Source organism: Phoxinus phoxinus (genome assembly GCF_949152265.1).
Source record: "Phoxinus phoxinus genome assembly, chromosome: 17".
In the NCBI taxonomy this organism is placed as follows: Eukaryota; Metazoa; Chordata; class Actinopteri; order Cypriniformes; family Leuciscidae; genus Phoxinus; species Phoxinus phoxinus.
The window spans coordinates 17,592,909-17,616,956 of record NC_136892.1 but is presented as its reverse complement, the minus strand read 5'-3'; the positions used below and the strand labels follow the sequence as shown (position 1 = coordinate 17,616,956).

Genomic DNA, 24,048 nt, shown 5'->3' with positions numbered 1-24,048 from the left:
GAAACTTCATTTTATCCTTTGGGGTAAAAAAAAAAAAAAGTATTTCACCTGCCTCTCGCTGTCACAGCCATTTTGATTTATGACAGGCTCCTCTTGCAGACTTGTCAGCTCAGTAACATGAAATTCACCGTTTATCTCCCATGCGTGGATGAATAAGACTACAGCAATTTAAAATGTCAATAACGATGCTCTGTATGAATGTGCACAAACAAGGACATTCAATTGATCAAAAGTGACAGTAAAGACATTTATAATGTTGCAAAGGAAACGCTGTCCTTTCAAACGTATTCATCAAAGAATCCTGAAAAAACGAAGCACAGGTTCCACAAAAATATTAAGCTGCACAACTATTTTTAACATTGACAATAATAAAAAAAAGACTATGCAAGTCTGAACAGAATGAATGATGCAAATTTCATCAAATATAAGACAAATTAAAATTTAGCTGGAAAGCAGCTCTAGAAAACGACAGTGTCATTATTCAGCTGAAGTTCGTTCAGTGTTGATTCAGTTCAGTTCAATAACTGAAGAGGTCATCAATTATGAAACTAATTCAATATACAGTAGCTGGAAACAGGTTCATGATTCAGCGCAGTTCAATGTTAATTCAATAACAGTGTCCATGTTGCAAAATTCGTCAATAATGAAACTAATTCGCTGTAAAGCAGCTCTACAGAAGACAATAGTGTTACCATCCAGCTCAATTCAGTTCAAGTTTTGTTCTCATCCGATAGTGTCAGTGAGTGCAGTCAAATTGATTTAAAAAAAAGTGTCTTACTCAAATATAAAATTACTTTCAAAATGTCAATCATATGAGACTCTCTTTAAATATGCACATAGTTGCAGGGTTTTTGTTTCTCTCAATCTCACATACCAAGGCTGTTAAAGGACTCAAACATGTTGGAGAGAAACCAGTGCCTGCAGGGGGGACGCTTGGCTGTCTGTCCGCCGGGACATGTGACTTTCACTGACAGCAAACCTTTCTGGGCGGCCCTTCAAAGAGCTGGGTATTTAAAGCGGAAAGTTGGAGCTGCATCCTGACTGAGCACCTTGGCAAAGACCCGGACCCCAGCTCTGAGTGCAGATATGACCGATTCAAGCTTGCGTATCAGTGGGGGAGCCGTCAGATTTGGAGCCACCTATGGAGGCAACCGTCTGTTCTCCGGAGCTAGGAGTGGTGGCGGAGGTGTCAGCATGGCTCTGTCCCGTTCGTTCGGTTTGTCGAGGGGGGGTGGGGGTGGAGCTGGAGCCGGTTTTGGCCTGGGAGGAGGTCTGGGTGTAGGTTTTGGGGCTGGAGCTGGCGCAGGAGCAGGACTGGGCGCTCTCGCTTTCGGTGGCGGATTCGGCTTGGGTGCCGGAGGAGCCAGAGCAGCGGGGATGAGGGCCGGTGTGGCTCCTCTGAGAGCCCGTCTGGGGGGCAGAGTCTTCAAAATCGGAGGCTATGGTTTCAACCCGTCCTTCATCAGCTCTACCACTACGGTGGACGCAGGTGTCGGTCCGGTGCTCAGCATCGACCCCACACTCCCGTCGTTGGACACAGTGCAGATCACACGCATGAAAGAGAAGGGGGAGCTGCAGGTCCTCAATGACAAATTTGCAACTTTCATTGATAAGGTGAGTGAAAGTTTCAGGTGGGTTTATTTACAAGCATTTTTACAAATAGCATGCTAAGTTGGATTAATTTAGGCCGAGTAAAAAGAAAAAATTCATTTAATACAAGGTCACTAGGTTCTAATGACTACGACTTTGTGGTTTCACAGGCCCGGTCTCTGGAGCAGCACAACGCAGTGCTAAAAGCTAAGATTTCTATGTTTACTAACCCAGAGCAGGGAGGACCAGCGAGCAGCTCCATCCTTCTGACCTCTGCCATCGGAACATATAAATCTCAGATTGACAGCCTCACCGTTACTAAAGAGGCCATCATTGCTGAGATTGAGCACTATAAAGGCATTATTGAAGATGTTCAAGCCAGGTGAATCTCTGGAGAAATGCACATTTATGTATAAAAAATATACTATCGTTCAAAAGTTCGGGGTCAGTAAGATTTTTTTAAATACTTTTATTCAGCAACAATGCATTAAAAATGTATCGAGAGTGACAGTAAAGGCATTTATAATCTTGTAAAAAAAAAAAAAAAAAGTTATATCAAACTAAACTATCAGAAGGATATTAAGCAGCACCGCTTTTTGTTTAGCATTGATAATATTAAGAAATGTTTCTTGAGCATCAAATCATATTTCTGAAGGATGACACTGAAATTCAGCTTTGCCATCACAGGAATAGATTACATTTGAAATTGTATTCAAATAGATAACTGTTATTTTACATTTTTAATCAAATAAATGCTGCCTTGTTGAGCAGAATATAAAAAAATACAGACCCCAAACCTTAGATCAGTAGTTTAAAATATTGTGTTAAAGAAACATAATTGATTGCCCCAACATTAAAGCTAATTTTAGAAGCACTTTCATTCAATTTCAATTTTCATTACATTTCAGTGGACATTTGTAATTATATTCTGTTATTGGTTTAGTTCTGCCTTCTTATTGGCACTTTGTGGTTTGATTGTAATACACTATGAATCTAGTAATTGTACCACAATGAGTAAGGCATTTAAATGAGTCTGTATATCTTTGACCACCTGTGATTGTCACAGCCTTTTGGGTAAGAAAGGTCCAGTCAAGAGGGCATCTGCTAATATACCCGCACATTCTCTCCTCCTTTACTCAGGTACGACGAGGAAACCTCTCAAACTAAAACTCTGGAGCTCGACTGGACCGCATTGAAAGAGGTACGAAACATACATCATCATACATCAGGAGGTTTCCCATAGATTTACAGATGAACGAGTCTCACAAACTCTCCTCCATCAGGAAGTGGATAACCTGTACCTTTCCATCTTTGAGTTGCAAACCATCATCGGTGGTTTGGAGGATCACATTGCTCTGTCCAAGCAGGTGTATGACGCTGTGAGTTGCAACATACCTCAGTTTATTTCAGCACTGTTAAAATACAGTGAATTATGAATTTCCCCAATGGCCTAATCTTGTGTATATGTCTGTCTGGTTGTGTTTTAGAAAGTGATAGAGGTGAGAAACATTGTGACTGGTGGTGTGAAGTCAGCAGTGTCTATCTCAGTGGATAACGCCGCCCAGGCCCAGGATCTGACCTCAGCGCTGACTGGAGTCAAAGCTCACTATGAAGCCCTGGCTCAACGCAGCAAGCAGGACGCCCTCCTCTCAGTGCAGGACAGTGTATGAAACCTTTGCTCTGTTATAAGCAAGCTATACTAACTCCTATTTGAAATATTAAAGCATAGTTCTGTCATTATTTACTCACCCTCATGTTGTTCTAAAAGAAGATATTTTGAAGAATGTCGGTAACCAAACAGTTGATGGACCCCATTGATTCCACAGTATTTTTTCCCCTATAAGTCAATGGGGTACATCAACTGTCTGGACACACATATTCTTCCAAATATGTTCTGTTGTGTTCAGCAGAAGAAAAATATTCATACAGGTTTTGAACAACATGAGGATGAGTAAATGATGACAGAACTATCCTTTTTGTGTGAACTATGCCTTTAAGTAACCAGATTGTATAGGCCTATATAATTAGTTAACATTAAACACTATATAGTATACCACATTACAAGATTTTAAAATATAATATATACTTTTATAATGTGGTTCTAATAAATTAATATTTCACAATTAAATTAAATCTAATTAAGTACATTTAATATAAATGTATAAATATGAATGTAAATATTAAAGATTAAACATTATTAACATATAATTATATTGTAATTTGATGCTTAATATTAATATGTACATTATACGAACTTTTGGTAATGATTAATGTAAGACTCTGATGCATCCTTCCATAGGGTGACCACCTGGTTATTGCTCTGTTGCAGGACAGTAGATGTGATTTTGCTGGTAAATTTTAGTGTTAGCCTATATTTCTTATTGTGGTTTTGTCATTTCAAAAGCTCCCAATTGCGGTGGTCACCCTATCCTTACATGACTTTATAGTCTTACTGGATTCATCTTTAACAAACTGCCTCCCCCAAGCGGCGAGTCCTTGTATTGCAGGTGTACCGACGTAACCACATGTTTCGGGCCAGACTGAGATCCACTTACAGCCTCTTTTCTTTTGTCCGTCTATATAGCTCAGCATGATGTCTGCATCCTCTCAGCCAAGTTCTCAGACACTCACCACAGCCAAAGAGGAGCTGCGAGTTTACAAACTACAGATTGACTCTATGCAGAGGGAGATCGACAGGATCAAAACTCTGGTGCGTCACAACAAGGGAGATTAACACTGGGTAAAAGATGTCAGATTGCCCCTTTTTTTGGCATTCTTGTGAATAACTGCCCTCTCCAATGACAGAACTTACAGGTGGAGTCTCAGGTGGAGGAGGCAGAGTGTCACTCCAACTCCCACACGGAGACGTACCAGGATCAAGTTCTAATTCTCAGATCTCAGCTTGATGACCTCAGAAAGGTAAAGTCAATTAAGACTAAATGATCATCATCATTCATTAAATAAAGCTGTCACTCAGACTCTACTAAATCTAAATGGGCATTTTCTTCAGCAAATTACTCATTACGGGCAAGAATATCAGGAGCTTCTCGCCAGCAAGATGTCCCTGGATGTTGAAATCACAGCTTATAAGAAACTCCTGGACGGTGAAGAGAACAGGTGAGGAGGTTTAACATGAGATTAATGTGAGCTTTTGTTCACTCAACGATCACATCGTATCTGTCTCGTGGACCAGGTTGAGATCTGGAGGTGGTGTCACCGTGCACATGTCTAAGACTGTGGTCGGAGGAGGAGGAGGAGGAGGTCTAGGTCTGGGTGCAGGTCTGGGTGGAGGTGGAGGTGGAGGTGCCGGTCTGGGTCTCGGAGGTGGATACGGGCTGGGCGGAGGGCTAGGAGGAGGTTTTGGGGGTCTAGGAATGGGACTCGGTGGAGGACTGGTCTTTGGAGCAGGCGCAGGAAGTTCCTACGGTGCAGGGAACAGTTACATGTCCTCCAGCCTGAGCAGCAGTGCCTGTAAGTATTCATAAATGCTTTCATACGTGTACACCATACGTTATATACAAACATGTGTAGTGCGCTGACTGCGCTCCAAAGGTCTGAGGCCACATTGAAAATCTGGGATTTAAAGCTGTAGATAAACTAAAAGTTTGTGAACATTATAATGTAAAATGAATAAGTTCACCTTTTCACTTAAATTGTTCTGTATAAGTGAATTATATTCAAATAGAAACGGAAGACGCAAGTTTTAGTTGTGGTCTCAGGCTTTAGGACCCCACTAGATTAACTCAAATGGTAAAAAATGGCGTTCGCAAATTCTTTGCTGTAAAATGTCAAGTTCGCTTGTAGTCACACTTTCCATTGTTTTCACAGTGTCATCCACTGTTTACTGAAGATTCACAACCTCCACTCATCGAGCCACAACAGAATGCTGAGCTTCCACATATGGGGCATGGAAAGGAAGCCTAACCATCACGCTTTATGAAGAACGCCTCTCAAAAGTTCACACATTCAGACCGCCGTCACATATTTAACATAACGATGGAAGAAAGATTAATTCCCTATCTGTATGTTCATTTTGTATGGTCATTTCTGACGAGGGTCCAAATTCTGTATTCATTTAAACATCATATAAAAATGTCAATATTGTTTTTGCATGATTTTGTTTATATTCATGCATCACTTCCTGCTACAATAATAAAATTTAAAAACATCCATTCTGGTCATTACTGAGAAAAAAACACAGTGGTCTGTAATCTTTACATGTAATAATTTCGAATAAAATCTCAATTATAATAATGAATAATTGAATAATAAATTTAAAAAAATTATGTATATGCAACGTATATAAAATGTATACACATTATTTATAAAATATGTATAAAATATATAAATAAATATAAAACAATGTCTATACTAATATATTTTATATTTAGTTTGAAAAACGTTAAAATACTGGATAACATTACATGGACTTTTAATGAATTGAATTAGACCATAGGCTATAATCATTTAATCATAAGAAATATCTTGAAATGAAGATTCTTGTAAAATTTAAGCCATTGTTGTAGTAAAAAATGTTACAAGATGCGGAAAAAGCGGAAAAAACATATAGGCCTACCCACACACCACCACAGACTTTTTCAAATGTCATAAAGCTTAAATGATGAAACATCAGCCTAGCATTACAAAAGCTACGTCTTGCAAACATTTGCAAGCCTATGTTAGCTCAAGACCCTCCAAAAATGTGAGTTCGTTATAAACTCAACCTTTGAAATCACATTCTGCCCTAAAACATGATTCAGTCTGGTGGTTGCAATAGATTTTTTTTTTTCTTTGTCTTTTTTTTTTTCTTCTTCACCGAATGTTAATGAAGGGGCTGCATTTCAAAGGTTTGACATTTTGTATGCCAGTAAACTCACATGTAGCTTGCAGACTGGTGTTTTCACCTCTTGTCTTTTGTGTTGCTGTGGTTGGTGGTCTCTTTGCCGGTGTCCGGCATGATTCTGCACGGATGTGGTAGATTCAGTTTGAAACAGGAAACACTCAGGTCGATTCTTCTCTCTCATTAGTCCTTCATTCGACTTCAAGCTAAATTCATCAGAATGGAGATCGGTGCCTCAGAAAAGGTAACAGCTCACCAACTAATACTCTACATAATTCAGGGGTGATGGCGAGGGGGAGGGGGGGAGAAGTTAGTTTTGAAAGTTGTTAGATACTCTTACCACTTCATCACATTAAATGACCTGTTATAAATTAAAGAAATAAACTATTGATAGTTACATTTGTATACTGTGGTTCAGTTAACTGCTTATAACAAACTTATGGTAGCCTACTTCATCGAACACTCAAGTTCAATCGTCTCAGATATGAATAATTCTCTTATCGCGATTTACCTTTGTGTCAGAGGGGGTTGAGTGCTGTTTGTGGTAATGAATAGATAACACGCTGCAATTTGTTCTCATTTTCTCACTGCATGTAAGAACAGCTGTAAACCTCTGAAAGAATTTAATTAGATGCATGGAAGAGAATTATATTTTCTAAGAAAATATTATTTTGTTTTGTTTATTATCATTGTTTAAGGCATGATTGAAGTCCAAAGCCAGCAAGGAGTTGTCCTTGCCATCGTTTCTTTGGCTTGTCTTGGTTGTGTTTATGCTCTGTGTCTGCGCTGCAGAAAGAAATCTAGTAAGTGGTCTGACATCACAACAGCTTTAGAAAAATGCATTATGATTTTTCTCAGCTGCTTTACCTTGAGCTTACATGTGCCCTATACATATTTGTCTTTGTCGTCTGATTAAGTTGTATTTTTATTTTGAGATATGCAACAAGAGGACAATGACCTGTATGACCAAGATCCTTTGTAAGTTAAATGTTTTATCTATTTATAAATGTTCACTAAATATTAATTCAACTACGTAATATAATGAATAAATTAAATTATATCTATATATATATATATATATATATATATATATATATACTTTTATACACTGTAAAAAAGTGTGGCTGCCTTACATTTTTAAGTACAATCAACTTGGATATTTAAGTCGTTTCAAATCACATCACATTAAAAGTATTATTTTAAAAATGAGTTGAATCTTGTATAACTTTTCTTGTATAAAATTGCTTAACTTATTTTGATGAGTTAAAGCAATGTAAAAAACATATGTGACCCTGGACCACAAAACCACATGGGTAAAAAAAATTAAATTTAAATTTATATAATATAATCCGAAATCTGAATAAATAAGCTTTCCATTAATGTATGGTTTGCTAGGATATAACAATATTTGGCAGAGATACTATTGGAAAATCCGGAATCTGAGGGTGCAAAAAAAAAAAAAAAAAGAATTGAGAAAATCGCCCTTAAAGTTGTCCATTTATGTTCGCGATTGTGCTGTATTCACTCACAAAATAAATGTTTTATATATTTACAGTTGGAAATTTACAAAATATCTTCATGGAACATGATCTTCACTTAATATCCTAATGATTTTTTTGGCAATAATTTTGACCCATACAATGTATTGTTGGCTTTTGCCACAAATATACCCATGCGTGGACTGGTTTTGTGATCCAGGGACACAACTTATTGACCTAATAATAATAATAATTCTTGTGTGTGTGTGTGTGTGTGTGTGTGTGTGTGTGTGTGTGTGTGTGTGTGTGTGTGTGTGTGTGTGTGTGTGTGTGTGTGTGTGTGTGTTTACAAATAATGGATACTATTATAATAAAATAAATAATAATAATAATATTTATAATTTTTTGCTTTCAGCAATCTAGACGGTAAATTTGATGACAATAGACAATCTAACACAGGTAAACTACGTCCTCTTTCATCACAAAACATCTTATTTAGGACTTGAACATCTAGTGTTTTTCACACATTTTCTGTCACAGGAAAACTGAAATTCAGAATGCGCTCTTCGTTATCCATGAATGAGATTTTATTCCTATCTTGTCTATTTTTTTAGTGATTAGACCAAACCAAAGAGAGACGCCTTCGACCTCAAGGTGAGGTCTTTTGAACAATAACCAATGCAGCTACTTGCTGTTGAGTCATTTAGTTTTATTTACTGTTATATTCACATCCACTTTATTCTTTATCTAAAATACCATATTAGTTTGGGTGGGGAAGCGGGATGTTCTTTAGAGGCTGTAATGATTAAATGAACTGTCATAATAGAAAGATCAAAATGAAGAAAACTTTACAGATGTGCTAAATATATTTTCATAGGCAATCAATGGCGAACATCCCCACGAATAGTAAGAATTTCCTATTTAAGTTTGCTATGTTTGAATGGTTATGGTACCAATTTAGGACAATTCTTTCAATATGTTGATAAGTAATCATTTGGGTTATTTCAACTGTTTTCCAGCAAGTGACAGACATTGGAGTTATCAGAACCTTACAGATGGTAAGAGTCATTGTTAATGCGATCTTAAGACGTCACTAACTGAATGGCATTTTTAAATATGAACATGTAGCATATAAAGTAATGCGTGTTTTTGCTTCTGCAGTACAACATGGCATCTTGGAACCAACATATGTGTGAGTGTTGTTTTTCATAATGGTTATGTGAGGAAAACAAGTCAGATACTAATCAAAAGACTTTGGTTTTCAAAAGCTAAGCGTGCTCAAAATTATATGCTACAGTCTATATTTGATATGCTTGCGTGCCTTTTTTATTTTTATAGGGACCCAATTCCAAATTCCCTTTATGCAAACGACGATGATGCAGGTAAATGTGTGCTGAGAAATGTTAGTCTAATTCAACCGTTGAGCACGGTTCGCTTTCTTCAGAAAAATTAGGTCAAGTGACACATTTTAAACTGGATACCTCTGAACCGGTGATGTCCAAAATTCAGTTGATGACAAATGATTCATGTCTATTTCAAAAGAGGCCACAAGTCACACACTGAAAAAAATAGATCATAGGTGCATGATACATTGCACAAATGGATGACAAGATGCTTGAAGCAGTTATTTTAATGAAATGTCACGTTCCATACAGACACATACCAGAATGTTTTTCCAACAAAAGACGTGCAACATGACTCAGGTTGGTGTTAATAATGTGATAAATATTATCAACAATAATATAACAATGATTATTTTTAGAATTAATTTTATTTGGTTATTATTCGCTAGCTTGACCATACTTTGTAATTGCCCTGACTTTCAATTTATATATATATATATATATATTAATGTACATGTGTTACCAAAACTTTTTGTGTGCCATTACATATTACTGTACCATTACATTGTTTCCTTGTTTATTGTTGTGTTTGGCATGGTTTCACCAGACTGTAGTTATGAAAACTTGAAAAATGAAAGTGAGGAAGGTAATATGTTCATTTTTGGTTTGGTTGATACAATATTTCTATTAATTCATGAGACAGCATCACTCACTTTGTTCTTTCCCTTTTATACAGAATCAGAATACGTGAACGCACCAAGAAAATAAATTGTATCAGAATGAAATGAGGTGAGAATTTTTTTTTTTTTTTCACATTAGATCTTATTTTTATGTTGATGTGCATTTACTGTAAAGTTAAAAAAAAGTGTTCTATGTTCAAACTTTTAATGTCAAATTATGTTCAGCTCTGCTGATCGATAAACAATGATTCAATTCAGCTATAATGAACAAATATGGACTTAGTGCTGTACAACTATTACACGACCGTTTAAAATACTTCACGCAACAGAGGAACTAAATGTGTTAATACATATCAAGAGCTTTTTTAAGCCCGTATCATAAAGGTGTGACATGATGAGTAACCTGTCCTTTCCATCACAAGTTAAACAAAAAACTACTGGGGGCGAAAGGTACGTTTTAGTGGGGGAACATTATATAAACACGTCTTAAATCTAATTTTGTGTCTGCAACTTGATAATACTTTAAAAAAAATATTTATAAATTTAAATTTGTATTAGGTAAATGGAATTAGTTCTACTGTGTTGCACCCTGTGCAGGACCTTGAATCATTCACAAGCATCAAAAGGATGTTTTACATTTTTATTACTGCAACTTATATTTGTATAATTATTCAAAATATAAAAGTGGAGGAGATTAAGAACAATGAGGAGAAGTGTGATTATTTGGTAACATCTCTTGTCTTCAGCTTGCATCAGGTGCAGCCGTCTTACTGCACAGTCGACCCAACAGACCAGCCATCTGCAACAGAGAGTTCACCCCTTCTGCCACTTTCATATGCGTGTAGCCAATTTCCTGGAGAATCAAATGTGTGATTAAAATAAAGATTGTTTCATCTCTGTACCATAACTTATCTAATACTTTCACTCATGGAAAACAACAATAGCACTAGGCGTCAACACAATATAAAGAGTGCCTCTTTAAAGTTTCAAGTTTAAAGCTTCTTATGGAGACTCTACAGGGGCAATAAATACCTTAATATATTCCAGCTTCAAATATTCTGCCATCTGAAAGGTCTTACACACTCTAAAGATGTTTCCGATGATGTCCTCCGGTGAGTATCCTAGTGACCAAAGCTGCTCAATAACCTGTAGGAAGAAGCATTTTTATTGTCTAGTGTCTTTTCTCAAAAGGATACGGAATATTTTCAAAGGCCAATGTTTAGTGATACCTTGTAGGCTTCATCAATGTTGGCGTTGACGCAGTGTTCTAGCATGCTTTTAACCAGCAGTGGATGTGGCTCGTCACACACCTGCACAAGCAACACTCTACTTCAATACATTTTTATCCTGAAAGGATTTCCATGCATTAGAAAGAAAACAAAAATAAAACCTCTCCGAAAATACCTTGAACACATTTTCACTGTTGATGTAACCAAATCCAGAATTTGTTGACTGCAAGTTATTCAGAGCCTAGATTAAAAAAAAAAAAGATAAAGTAAAACCTGAAAAAGTGTGTATACAATACCGGTAATCAGAATAATAGTAACAAATATTAAAATGGTAGGTAAATAGTAATATATAAATAATAATACATTATTAATATTTATCATCTAAAATACAAATAATTTGTTATTATGTATATTAATATATAAAAAGATAAGCCGACCTGTCTCATGTCCCCTTGAGCGGTGAAGATAATGGCCTCAAGGCCGTCGTTGGTGACATGCAAGTTCTCCTTCTCTACCACCTCCGTGAGACGCATCATGATCTGGTCGTCTCGGAGTTTGCTGTAACGCAGAACAGCGCAGCGGGACTGGATGGGCTCTGCAACACAATGATAGGATCATCTGAAGAACCTCTGTATTATGCGTGTGCTGGCATGTACTTTTTGGAGCACGTTTAAATTATTATAATTAATTATTATAAACAGCATTATGTTATTTATGTGGCTCTTCGCTCACCTATGATCTTATCTGATGCATTACATGCCAGAGCAAAGCGTGTGGTTTTAGAGTAAATCTCCATGGTTCTTCTGAGAGCCTGCTGAGCTCCATCGGTCATGCTGGTTTAGAAATACAAAAACATACTTGTGTAAAGCATTTTTATATCATTCATAATTAAAAAAATATTTCTAATATTAACTTTTAATAGTGATGCACCAACATTTTGCTCACTGAAAATTATTGGCCGAAAATGTCCTTTAACATAATATGTCCCTCAGTATTTAGCCGTTCGATGGCCGTTCTCTCGCGACCCTCGGGCCTCGTCCCGCTTGCCACATTAATATATAGTTTAGTTTTATTTCAAGTTTGAAAAGAAAGGATATTGCAAATTATAAATTAAAAAAACAGGTTAAGTAAAATAATATCGATTTCTGTGAGGTAGTACAACACAGACAACTGAAATACATCAGGATTAATAAAATTAAGCACCTGTATGTTACTTGTATAACAATTTAAGAGCACATGGAATAAAAGAAAGTTAATGACTTTTAGTTTTACTCCTGGGTACAACAAAGAAACAATGCAGAAGAAGAAACACTTCTTTTTTTTGTCCAATTTTGGTGTGTTACTTTTAATAAAGTGTTTTATTGGCTTGTATGCTTGTTTGTTTTAGATTTATTCAAATTACTGAGTTAAATTAAAACATGTAATATTAATACAATTATACAAAGAAAGACTCATTTAAAATAAGAAATTAATAACAAACAAAAAAAGGTCACATGGTACATCAATAATTTTCGTTTTTTTTATTTATTATAGAAACAGAATTTTCATGTTGGTGCATCACTAATATTTTTTTTTCTTAAAAATCTATATTTCGTATAAAAATACTTCTATTACCTGTCAGCCTCATCCAAGATTATGATCTTGTGGCGACCTTTAGGGAGTGTGACCTTTTGCTGGGCAAACATTTTAATCTTGTTTCTTACAACATCAATACCACTGAAATAAGTAATATACAAACAAATATAAACAAACAGGTATTAAAACAATATGATGATCACCCAAAATATCTGCAAGAAAACCTGTTTGAAAACATTCACTACTTTCCACTACCTTCACCTTAAGTGTTTCTTACCGGTCATTTGAGGCATTCAGCTCAAGAACAGCATCTTTCATGGCCGGGCCAAGAAGAGCTCTAGCCAAACACAAAATGCTGGTAGTTTTTCCAGTGCCAGGAGGACCCTAAAAACAAAAGTGGTTATTGTTTTAATAGTTACATATCAAATGTAAATTCATATGGCACCTGGATGTGAAGCATATTTTAACTTACAGCAATGATGATGTTGGGCACATTTCCTTCTCTTGCAAACACCTGCGACAATAATGGAGCAAAAGAAGGAACATGTCAGCATTTCAAGAAGTCTATTCACCACATCAGGGACATTATTACAGCACGTCGCACTCACCTCCAGTCTGCTGACAGTTTCCTCATTTCCAACTATTTCATTCAACTTCAGAGGTCTGTATTTTTCAACCCTGCAATTAATAACACACTTAAATCACAATTACTTATCACAATGAACATGAAACTGCAAAAAAAAAAAAGACGAGCTGCAGAAAAATAAGCTGCAGGCTCGCTATCTTTTGCGACATGCAATTCATTCAAACGGTACGACAGCGCGCTTACAAACAGCCACAAACAGTACCATGGTAGTTCATAAGCAGTAGTTGATGTTTTCGGTGCAGTATCATCCTTTTTAGGCTGTCCGTCGACTTGACTTTGTTCACTGTCTGTCTCTTTCATCTCAACATCCATGTTGACCGTCAGTACCGCGTATTCCCGCCACGACAGGAACAAAACAGATCTGACATGCCGTCACTTCCGGCAAAGGGAGCCAGTGACTTTTTATTTATAAATGACAAATATTATAAAATATAGCCTGGTACTTATTACCAGTGTTGGGAGTAACGCGTTACAAAAGTAATTAATTACTGTAATGCATTGCTTTTTGCTGTAACGCGGTAATGTAAGGCATTACAGGGGGGAAAAAAGTAATATTTTACTCGGTACAAATGTCAGTAACGCGCGTTACAAGCATTGTTAGTTAACCTGGAATAAAGTGGTAGTTTTTTTTTTCTTCATACAAATTCGCCAAAATCACTGCGAGATCAGCAGAGGAGAAACGTCCGCGCAAAATGTTTCACTTCCTGTACGTTAATCAGACAGAGCCGAGATGAGTGAGCCTGCCGCGGATAGTACATTCTCAATCTCAACAGCGAGAGATACTGTCTATGGTTTCTGCTTACCAGTCGCAGTGGTCCAGCGCCGTTTCCATGGCAACTCTGCGCCGCGGCCGCTCGAGTGTTTGAAAGCGACATGAATGTTCAAAGTTCACGCGCACGGCCATTGATTAAACCACGTCAAAATCATGCAGCATTTACAAACATCTAGAATTAGAACATTACTTAAATAAAAATCTCATTAATATTAAATTATACATTTAAAACTGATTTTGGAGATCTATGACTCGTTCATAGATCAAATGGCCTATGCCCACACTACTGCAGTCACTCACAATAATAATTAAAATAAAATAAAAATATTTGGCTTAGTTATTATTCATTAGTTATTTTTATTTTTGCTAAGGTTTAAGCCTAAAGTTTACCCCGGGCTTAAAGTAAAAAAGATGTCTGTACCATGCGTCCATGCAAAGTACCATGGTAATATTTGAGGTACCATGGTTATATCTGAGGTAGTATGTACCATGGTAATATGTACGGCAGAATGTACCATGGTTATATCTGAGGTACTAGGGCATGTACCATGGTAAATCTGAGGTACCATACTATGTACTAACATACTGTACAGTATAGTACTTCAGATATTATCATGGTACAATGATAATATCTGAAGTACTATAAAGTATGTACCATGGTTATATCTGAGGTACTAGGGCATGTACCATGGTAAATCTGAGGTACCATACTATGTACCATAGTAACATACTGTACAGTATAGTACTTCAGATATTATCATGGTACAATGATAATATCTGAAGTACTATAAAGTATGTACCATGGTTATATCTGAGGTACTAGGGCATGTACCATGGTAAATCTGAGGTACCATACTATGTACCATAGTAACATACTGTACAGTATAGTACTTCAGATATTATCATGGTACAATGATAATATCTGAAGTACTATAAAGTATGTACCATGGTTATATCTGAGGTACTATGGTATGTACCATGGTAGGTATCATGGTAAATCTGAGGTACCATACTATGTACCATATAACATCTACAGTACCATGCAATGACCATGGTACCATGATAATATCTGAAGTACTATATAGTATGTACCATGGTTAGATGTAAGGTACCATGGTACTACTATGGTATACCATGGTATGTACTATAGTACATCATGGTAAAATTTCTTATGGGTCCAAGCTCAGTCGGATACCACATCACCTTCTACTGGATGTGTAATGAGCTAATTGAGCATCATACGCTACATTTAGATTGCCAAATCCATATTTGCAGTTATTTTGGTGAGAGTAACTTAAAAGTAATGCAATAGTAGTGTAATGCCTTACATTTTAAATACAGTAATATTGTAATGTAACGAATTACTTTGAAATGACAGTAACAAGTAATAAATAACGCATTACTGTTTCGAAGTAACTTGCCCAACACTGCTTATTACTGTAACAAGCTAGCAAAGAAAATGAAATCTGATACAATAATTTTTTTACGATATTTTTTACGACCTTTTTACGATAATACGTGAAACCAAGAAGCACATTTAGCTAAAACAATGAAATATGACTTAGCCGATTATTATTTAAAATTAATAATTTTCTGTATTTTACACCAAAATGTTACAGACCTCATTACGAAAGAAACACACTTAATTGTTTATGATTTTACGCATAACAGCTTCTGTGATGTATATTTAGTGAATATATTTAAACATTAAAATACGTTAAATCAGTAGCCTATATATATATTTTTAGGTCTTTTGAAGTGTCTTATAAGTGTATTGTCTTGTTTTTGCGATAATGCCACATAACATGTCATACAAGACTTGATTACAATCACATAATTTTTTTTTCAATAATCCAAATGTATAAAAAATAATTAACTTACAGTAAGAATAAAAAAGTAGATACAGTATGAACAGGAGTAAAGGGTGAAAACTCAATTAGTGTGTGCATCCGTGCGTGCGTGCGTGTAGTGTGTGTGTGTGTGTGAGTGTGTGTGTGTGTGTGTGTGTGTGTGTGTGTGTGTGTGTGTGTGTGTGTGTGTGTGTGTGTGTGTGTGTGTGTGTGTGTGTGTGTGTGTGTGTGTGTGTGTGTGTGTGTGTGTGTGTGTGTGTGTGTGTGTGTGTGTGTGTGTGTGTGTGTGTGTGTGTGTGATTTACCCCAAACACCAAGAGAGGGACTTTTTTATCTTCAGAACAACCGAATCAAGCAGTTTTTAACTAAAGAAAGTTCAAATGCAGTCACACTGACCCCAAACACTATAAAATATTGACTTGGCGGATAAAACCTGTGAAGGTTTGTTGAAACTCTTAATCTTCAGAGCATCTGTTGGCAACCTAAAGTTTCTCACACTGACAAATGGATCAAATTATCTCTTTGCAATCAAATCTAGGACAATGACACCAAAAGAGACTGAAAATATGAAGACGATAATACACAATGCCCGACCCAAAAACAAGTAGATACTGATCGCAACAAGATCTGTGTCTGCATGTGTAGCCTACAAAGTAAAGCTACAGATCTGTGGAGGCCAGTGCATGCCAGAAATGACAGTTCTTGCCGTGGTGTGCAAGTGACATTTTTCACCATAAAACAATAACATATGAAACCAGAAAAGATAATGTACAATTCTGATAAGAATTATTCAATAAAAGTGTTTATCATTCTTTTTCACAAGGCATACATTTTTCTACAATACAGAAATGTCAAGAACACTAACAATAGTTTGAAATGAATAATTTTCTGTACTTATATGTTACAGAATGCACGGTGCTAAAACAGCAGCAGAAACAAGCCTAAAAAGTATTGGCGAAAAAAGTAAGAAAATAAATAACTTATGACTGATGACTGCTTCTGACCCAGATTGTTAGATGCAAAATTCAAGATATAAAGTAGGCTAGTTTTGCATCACTGAATATAAAATGCTGTGGTGTCAGTTGTCAATCACACACAACAAATTACAGACTAGTAAAAATGTACTATTGAAACGCAGCAATGACAGACTAGAGCCCGTTCTCATCTCAAACTGCTTAACTCAAAGTTAAGAGATTAATTTAACTAAAAGCTGTTTGAATTCCCAACCTTCAGAGCATCTGTCGGTAAACCAAAGGTTTCTCATTTAAGTTTGTTTTAGCTTGGTGTCAGGGTTCACTCAGCTGGCAAGTGAAGAAACTTGTCCGGAGACTAGAATTTAGAATAAAATACATGTATATCTATTGAGACGAGAGAACAGTTTTCACAATCACACATGTAGACACATATAGGTTGTTCATTTTCTCTTTATTGATTATATTAAATGTGACATTAGTCTAGACTTCCTGGCAAATAAAAAATGGGCCTAGCCAAAAATTGCAAAATATTTTGTGGTCTATAAATGGTCTCAACCATTTTAATCACAATTCAGAAAATTATCAAGAATTGCACGAGTTTTTCAGAGACAGCAATGGCTTAAGTTGTGCATTTGCTTAAATTTAGTTGATTTCTTGACCAATAATTTGTGTTTAAGACAATCAAAAGCCTAATGTTTAGACAATTTGCTTAGTCTTTTTTTTTTTGTTGTTGGCAGGAGTATAATAGTGACACATAATGGAGCCATATACACTATACTTTTAATTTGGGCAGTGCATTGGGAACAGAGATTTGAATCTTTTAAGATCATGCTAACACATTAGAGCACCAACAATATCCAAATCGCTTTTCAGTCAAAGTTATGAAATAGTGTTCTCATGTGTAATTTCATTACCAAGCTTAGATATAATGATAATTTATGCAAAAGTTAAGCCATACACCCAAATGTCACAATCTTGATATGAATAAAATGCTTAACTTTTATTGTTGAAGATTTATCAGTAAATTTGATCAAACTATTAAAAATTCCAAATTTTAGATGAACATTTCCACCACTTATATTCTAAATTTTGATTCAGTTATTGACTAAAAGACACTAGATAATGACTGGTTGGTTGTGAATATCTGTGATGTTTTTTTTTTGTTCAAATCGCATGCATTTTCAGTTCACGAGAATCATCTAAAAGGACTATAAACATTTCTAAGAACACATTTCACAGAATTGCAAAGAACTTTGTGTAAATGCTGCAGCTGCAACCTTCACGGAGTCTGTTGGAAACCCCGACGTTTCTCACGCACGTCATTCGTATGGAGAAGCTGCATGTATATATAGGTCAGGGCAAAAGATCTTGCTCACACGCTGAAAACATGAAGGGGTTCATCGCTCTTCTTCTCCTGGCGGCTCTGTGCTTCGAGGGGCTCAACGCAGAGTGTCCCGACCCAGCCACCCTGAAAGATGATTATGGAAGCAAACTCTGCGCCCAGATGTTCGAAGACAGCAGCTACTACTATGATGACAGCTGTACTGGCAGTTTCATTCATGTTTATCCTGATGAAGACACCCCCATCATGCCATGGGTTTGGGACAACCGTGTTTCCTCTCTTGTGGTGGGCCGAGGTTGCTCCCTGACAGTGTGGTCTAAAACCAAGAAGCAAGGATCCAAGAAGAAGTTTTCTGCTGGCATCCAGTATCACCTTAAAGAAGTGAAGAAAGGCCTGTTTGGAAACTGGAACGACTCCATCTCTGGATACTACTGCACGTGTTAGATGTGAAGCAAGACCGAAGACAGAGTCCCAAAAGACATTAACATGTAATGTCAATGACACAAAAGAACAGCTGTAACTCTGTTTTCAGACACAATTATACATTCTGCTCATTGTAAATCTGCTCAATGCCTGCGAGTGAATTAAACAGCATGTTACTGCAGGGAATCTCTGCAAGAACATGATGCAGAAACATTCAAGAGTTGGTGCATGATTATTTTTATTGTTTTAAATGTGACGAAGCAAGGGTTTTGAAAGTATTGCCAAGTTACAGTCAAGTTTTGAAACTTAACCTTTTAGTTTTTCACGTCAATAAACCGCTTTGTGAACATATTCAAAAGTAAATATCAAAACCATTATACTGCACAATACTGTAATGAATGGTGCAAAGGGAAGATAATCCATTGAGTCGTTCATGAAAGACACGTCAGATTACATCATGTTTTCATATAGGACACTGTGTTGTTGTGTCCTGTATATGAAAATGCCCCCATATTTCAAGGCCGGATTTAAATACATTTCTCACATCTGCACTATACTTGTAGATCAATAAATCATGTCTGAAAACAGCTGCTAATGAGCCAGTTGACATTAAAGCCCTAGAGAGGAGCTTTGAGCCTCCTGCAGTGAGCTCAACAACCAATCCTTTCTGAGGTATTAATGATGAGAACTGAAACACTTCAGTCACTGTCCTTATTTGGTGCACAATATTTATTTTCACACACAAAAAAAAAAAAAAAAAAAAAAAAAAAAAATACCAAGATACTTGGTATCCAATACAATACAGCATACTATTAGTACAGTCAAAATAAATAAATTAAATAATTCAGCATCCTTGGCTAAATTGCATTACAGTATTGGTATCATATTTGCCATACTATAGTATAATGTGTTTTTTTATCTTCTGACATGACTTTCTCTCACTCCAGCCAGTCGTCTCTCTGTTCTGCAAAAATACCACATGTAAGAAGTACATGGCTATAAATCAATTGACAATTATGAGTTTGAGGGTGTACAACATGTGCTACAGTATTTACATAGAATAGTGAAAGTCTCCCATCTAAAGTGTGCACTGTAATTATACTGTATGTATAAAAACACTATAGATGAGCCTGTAGGCCAACTTCCATCCATGCACAAGAACATGGTCAACTATAGTTAGCTTTGTATTTTATCAGGAACAAATGTCCTTTGACCCTGTCCCTAATTTGCCTTTCCCCCTTCTCTTCCTCTTTGTCTTCCACCATTAGGATTCATTTTCCAAAGCACATAATCACCTGTGGCCCAAATTATATTATCCTGAGATTCTGAGTGGTGTTTCATCAGTTTATCTACTTAATGTTTACACATGGATAAATGTGTGCTATTTGAGTTCACAGTATGACACTTGAGGTAATTGTGTACTTATGTTTTCTGAATGAGAACAGGATTAAACCTGTGCAAAATTAGGACATCTGTGTAGAGTTTTGGAGAAATTGAGAAAATTGGAAATTGTGTGAAATGCAGGTGAAATGTGTTATTTCGAGAACTCAATGGATGGTTTGGGAAATTGGGCCAACTGATGCAGTTATAGTGTGTTAGCAATCAAGATAAACTGTAATAGTCTTTGGTCTTCACAGATTGTAAACTTTTGTTAGGAGGGCATGGAAAGCATCACTGTGTACCCCATACCAAAAAAAAAGGGTTGTTTCAACTTTAAAAAAGTAAGTGTTAAAACTTAAAAAAAGTTAAGTTTAGCCAACTTGAAATGTGAAGTTGTACTTAGTGACAACTTGGATATTTAAGTTGACTAAACTTAAAATTTTAATCAGCACAAACACTTACTTTTTAAGTTGAAACAATCATTTATTTTAACGGTGTACTATAGTACAAATAATAAACATTTTTATATTTTATCGAAAACATCTTCCATTAATTATTTTCTTCTGACCAATAATTTATTGATGATTTATCTGTCTGTTGAAATGACACTTTTTCATAAAACATAAAAGCTCAGTGCAGCTCATTGTGTTGGCAGGCAGGTATCACTCATACACTATTATGCATGACTGAGATATTCAGCTGAAGGTCACACCCCATGATGCCTGTGACTTGCCTCTTCAGCCCAATATGGGGGAGGAATAATAGCTAATTATAAGAGGAGGCAGCCTTTCCCATCCCTCCACTCCTTACTATCTCTTCATTCAGTCCTGCAGGTCGTAATGTGTACAACAAACAATCAACGATAACAAGACGTTTCTTCTACCAGCATTACGGATAAATCTGGATAAACTGTGGTAAGCCATTTTGATATATAAGCAGCATGCTGTAATAAATATATGTGTTTTGTTTGTGTAGAAACATATTTTATTTAGTCTTTTAAAAAGGGGGGATTTATTTTATTTTAATTATCTGCAAAGTACTTAGAATCTTTAAAAAGGAAGATTTGTGTTAGCAATATCTAGTACGCACTGAAACTGTAACATATATGACGAATGGTTATACCACATTATTTTGCATTGTAATATTTACATATGAAAATCTATGTTCCCAATCATAATGATTTCCATTGTGTTCAATCTATGAAAAAAAAAAAATACTTTAAAGATTTAGGCAAAACTCCTTCTGCTCCATTCCTTCAAAAGACCATCTGAAAACAACGGAAACGTATTGTTTAGGTTTTTAAGCTAACAGTAAGTTAAGAAGAATGATAGTGTGAACGTGTCAAGTGACTTTATATTAATAAGTGAGCAGATTATTTGTGCTCTCTGGAGGATATCTGCACTCCTCTCTCCCACTGAGCCTCATCCAAAACACGACCAGCTGAGACCCAGCAAAACAATTACTGCAACTCTGCAACAGAGATGTCTTTAATCGCCTAGAGGAGCCAATAGCACTGTCTGTTTAGGGAACTAAAACATCAGACATCTGTAGAACTGGAGTTAAGCTGTTATCCACCAGATGCATTTAGCTTGGCTCACCTGGGGTTTGTTTTGCCATATTCCTGCAGGGTTAATTTGGTGTCTACAGGAGAGCAGAATGTCTAATAACATGGCCAAGATTGCAGATGCACGAAAAACAGTGGAACAGTTGAAACTGGAGGTTAATATTGACAGGATGATGGTAAGACACATGCCAAAAGAGTTAGGTTAGATTTATTCATTAACATAATGATACTAACTGCAAAATCTATGAGAAATTATTTAAAAAAATTGATGTTTATTTCAGGGGTAAAGAAAATCAGATTTATGGGATGTTATTCCTGGGTGTGTTGGCTTGTCTCTCTTGGCACAGGTATCTAAAGCAGCAGCTGAGCTGATGTCTTACTGTGAGACCCATGCAAAAGAAGACCCCCTGGTGGCCCCCGTCCCATCCTCAGAAAACCCCTTCAGAGAGAAAAAGATTTTTTGTGAAATTTTGTAGTTTATTTTTAATCCACAAGGTTTATTGTATTATTTTCTAGGATATTCCCAATATATTTTTTCGCTGATTCCCTAAATGTCACTTAAATGTTAACAAGTGAATACCCTCTCTATCTCCCTATATGTCGTAGCCTATAGCTTCAAGAACTGCGATCTTTCAGGATTCTATATGTTTTGGAATTTTCATTTATCCAGGTCACTGTTTAAATTATAATTTAGACTTCATTGATAATAATTTCCTCATGGTGGCGCTACAGTTTTGAAATATCTGTTAATCGTCGTCATTCCCCCACACAGCTGCTGTGAGTGTTTGGTGAGGTTGCTTAGCCTCAGAACAGCAATAAAAGAAGAGAGAACAAAGTTCATTCTGCTTAAGCTTTGTTTGTTACTATGTCTTTGTGTGGCAGCTTCCGTGAACGGTTTATACATTAACTTACAATACATTCCCTGGACAAATTAATCAATAACTGCATAGCCTACCTAAATAGATTTCTTTCTCGGTTTTTTCTTTCCTTCATTTTTTTTCCAATTTTTTTTTCTATTTTTCTGTGAACTATTCCCTAAGACTTAGGCCTATTTTACAAATTCTATAATTCTATTAATTAAAAAAGTACTGCCTATTAATCTATATGACAGTATATAAAAGCCAATAATTAAATACAATTAAGTTGTAATGAATACATCTGAAAGCCACGGCTTATAAAAAAGGCTTTGGCACTGCAGGAGCAGATGGGCGGGGTCATCTTTACTGGAGTTGCCCTTTGCTGTCAGTCAAGTGCAGGAGGGGCGTGGTCATTTTTATAACGTAAGGCAGGTGAGCAAGTGCGCTTTTTTGACAGGTAACTAGGATATTCCCATCACAAGAACCGCACAGGAGCACTGGGAACCCCGCCGTGACAACACAGGCTCAGGTACAAGCTAACCTTTAACTCTACATCTTCAGTTTTCGCTAGCCTACACAATAATAATAAAATAAAATAAAATTCGTACCAGAGAATAATGATTTATTTTATGGACTACGTGAATACTAATACAGCACAATCTCAAATTATGAATTTGTCTCTATAGGCGACTTTTTTTGCCAACACTTTTTGTAACTTTTATTACAAACTACTTTTATTAACATGAACTAAGAATGAACAATAGTCTTTACATGGTTAGTTCATGTTAGTTAATACATTAACTAATGTTAACAAATGAGACCTTTTATTGTAAAGTGTTACCGAATTATATTGTAACATCATCATAAATTACACATTTCCTTGAAACAAGCAAAAGATTTAAAAATTATTTAAAACCTATTTTTATTTCAAAATGTTCTATTTCTAAGTGGCACATTTTAAACACTAACAATAACTAACCATTGTAGGTATATTTTATCCAATAGGCTACTGTGGTTACCAAGAATAAATACAAAATTCTTAGTGGTTTCTATCTTAAGTGTGCAGAGCCAAAAGTCAACTTGATTTGTAAGACAATAAACTCTCCCACACACACGCAAGTAAATAAAAGTACTTGCCTACCGAGAAAAACTTGATTTCCATCCATCTCACTGACGTATAGGCCAGGTTAAAACCGACAAAAATATTTACCGGTCTTATAATCTTTTGATCTTTTCTCTTTAGATCAAATCCTTTCATTTGTAGGAAGCACGCCTTTCTGCAATATTCGTCTGTATTCCAAAGCATTACATGAAGTTCACCAATACCAGCAACTAAAAAGGCTCCCCACAATGAAACTCTTCCTCCATGCTTCACTGTGCTAGACATGCATTTATTATTATATTTCTCAGCAGATTTTAGAAGACACCGCTCTGGAGCATCAGCGTACAACTTCACACACAACTTCCCATATTCTGTCTTTGATGTTTTTTGAGAAATTGCTTTT

General features: G+C 36.1%; 6 protein-coding genes across 9 annotated transcripts in view; 5 read left to right on the top strand and 1 right to left on the bottom strand.

The window, feature by feature from the left end:
* Positions 1-948: 948 nt before the first annotated feature.
* Positions 949-5,885, top strand: LOC306984244 (thread biopolymer filament subunit alpha). Its single transcript, XM_079585424.1, has 10 exons — positions 949-1,614; positions 1,761-1,972; positions 2,731-2,791; positions 2,874-2,969; positions 3,078-3,254; positions 4,175-4,300; positions 4,396-4,509; positions 4,601-4,707; positions 4,784-5,061; positions 5,419-5,885. The coding sequence occupies exons 1-10, from the start codon at positions 1,087-1,089 to the stop codon at positions 5,436-5,438; spliced, it is 1,719 nt and encodes a 572-aa protein (XP_079441550.1). The 5' UTR covers positions 949-1,086; the 3' UTR covers positions 5,439-5,885.
* A 593-nt stretch (positions 5,886-6,478) lies between these two features.
* LOC306984117 (uncharacterized protein) lies at positions 6,479-10,812 on the top strand. 3 transcript variants are annotated; one of them, XM_079585164.1, is made up of 13 exons: positions 6,479-6,674; positions 7,129-7,233; positions 7,366-7,408; positions 8,324-8,367; positions 8,523-8,562; positions 8,786-8,814; positions 8,928-8,966; positions 9,070-9,100; positions 9,247-9,290; positions 9,564-9,611; positions 9,859-9,897; positions 9,988-10,040; positions 10,678-10,812. In XM_079585164.1, the coding sequence occupies exons 2-12, from the start codon at positions 7,131-7,133 to the stop codon at positions 10,017-10,019; spliced, it is 492 nt and encodes a 163-aa protein (XP_079441290.1). In that variant the 5' UTR covers positions 6,479-6,674; positions 7,129-7,130; the 3' UTR covers positions 10,020-10,040; positions 10,678-10,812. The 3 variants fall into 3 exon arrangements, with proteins under 3 accessions (XP_079441290.1, XP_079441288.1, XP_079441289.1); XM_079585162.1 differs by having other exon boundaries at positions 6,538-6,674; positions 9,859-10,040; XM_079585163.1 differs by lacking the exon at positions 7,366-7,408 and having other exon boundaries at positions 6,538-6,674; positions 8,332-8,367; positions 9,859-10,040.
* rfc2 (replication factor C (activator 1) 2) lies at positions 10,038-13,764 on the bottom strand. 2 transcript variants are annotated; one of them, XM_079585160.1, is made up of 11 exons: positions 13,584-13,764; positions 13,344-13,413; positions 13,208-13,249; positions 13,013-13,119; positions 12,775-12,876; positions 11,893-11,993; positions 11,598-11,755; positions 11,336-11,401; positions 11,161-11,241; positions 10,964-11,077; positions 10,038-10,784 (listed from the first exon to the last, which is right to left on the bottom strand). In XM_079585160.1, exons 1-11 carry the CDS (start codon positions 13,691-13,693, stop codon positions 10,674-10,676), a joined length of 1,062 nt encoding a protein of 353 aa, XP_079441286.1. In that variant the 5' UTR covers positions 13,694-13,764; the 3' UTR covers positions 10,038-10,673. The 2 variants fall into 2 exon arrangements, with proteins under 2 accessions (XP_079441286.1, XP_079441287.1); XM_079585161.1 differs by lacking the exons at positions 13,208-13,249; positions 13,344-13,413; positions 13,584-13,764 and having other exon boundaries at positions 10,544-10,784; positions 12,775-12,833; positions 13,013-13,092.
* Positions 13,765-18,364: 4,600 nt separating this feature from the next.
* On the top strand, positions 18,365-18,955 carry LOC306984653 (syncollin-like; the record flags this gene model as incomplete). Its single annotated transcript, XM_079586155.1, has 1 exon — positions 18,365-18,955. The coding sequence occupies one exon, from the start codon at positions 18,365-18,367 to the stop codon at positions 18,761-18,763; it is 399 nt and encodes a 132-aa protein (XP_079442281.1). The 3' UTR covers positions 18,764-18,955.
* A 1,980-nt stretch (positions 18,956-20,935) lies between these two features.
* Positions 20,936-22,260, top strand: gng8 (guanine nucleotide binding protein (G protein), gamma 8). The gene is made up of 3 exons (XM_079586143.1): positions 20,936-21,036; positions 21,750-21,862; positions 22,034-22,260. Exons 2-3 carry the CDS (start codon positions 21,779-21,781, stop codon positions 22,160-22,162), a joined length of 213 nt encoding a protein of 70 aa, XP_079442269.1. The 5' UTR covers positions 20,936-21,036; positions 21,750-21,778; the 3' UTR covers positions 22,163-22,260.
* A 630-nt stretch (positions 22,261-22,890) lies between these two features.
* Positions 22,891-24,048, top strand: part of tmem45b (transmembrane protein 45B) — a gene marked incomplete at its 5' end in the record, with an annotated part of 2,544 nt that continues 1,386 nt past the window's right edge. The window contains one exon of the mRNA XM_079585998.1: positions 22,891-22,927. Coding sequence (XP_079442124.1) covers positions 22,891-22,927 — 37 coding nt within the window. The remainder of the gene's footprint in view (positions 22,928-24,048) is intronic.

Excerpts from the sequence above, each read along its gene's own strand:
- LOC306984244 (XM_079585424.1), top strand. The coding sequence starts at position 1,087 with ATGACCGATTCAAGCTTGCGTATCAGTGGGGGAGCCGTCAGATTTGGA. Across the intron at positions 1,973-2,730 it reads ATTGAAGATGTTCAAGCCAG|GTACGACGAGGAAACCTCTC; the intron begins GTGAATCTCTGG and ends TCCTTTACTCAG. Across the intron at positions 4,708-4,783 it reads CTGGACGGTGAAGAGAACAG|GTTGAGATCTGGAGGTGGTG; the intron begins GTGAGGAGGTTT and ends CTCGTGGACCAG.
- LOC306984117 (XM_079585162.1), top strand. The coding sequence starts at position 7,131 with ATGATTGAAGTCCAAAGCCAGCAAGGAGTTGTCCTTGCCATCGTTTCT. Across the intron at positions 8,563-8,785 it reads GAGACGCCTTCGACCTCAAG|GCAATCAATGGCGAACATCC; the intron begins GTGAGGTCTTTT and ends ATATTTTCATAG. Across the intron at positions 9,101-9,246 it reads ATCTTGGAACCAACATATGT|GGACCCAATTCCAAATTCCC; the intron begins GTGAGTGTTGTT and ends TTATTTTTATAG.
- rfc2 (XM_079585160.1), bottom strand. The coding sequence starts at position 13,693 with ATGGATGTTGAGATGAAAGAGACAGACAGTGAACAAAGTCAAGTCGAC. Across the intron at positions 11,994-12,774 it reads ATCTTGGATGAGGCTGACAG|CATGACCGATGGAGCTCAGC; the intron begins GTAATAGAAGTA and ends TTTCTAAACCAG. Across the intron at positions 11,078-11,160 it reads ACATTGATGAAGCCTACAAG|GTTATTGAGCAGCTTTGGTC; the intron begins GTATCACTAAAC and ends TTCTTCCTACAG.
- gng8 (XM_079586143.1), top strand. The coding sequence starts at position 21,779 with ATGTCTAATAACATGGCCAAGATTGCAGATGCACGAAAAACAGTGGAA. Across the intron at positions 21,863-22,033 it reads TTAATATTGACAGGATGATG|GTATCTAAAGCAGCAGCTGA; the intron begins GTAAGACACATG and ends CTCTTGGCACAG.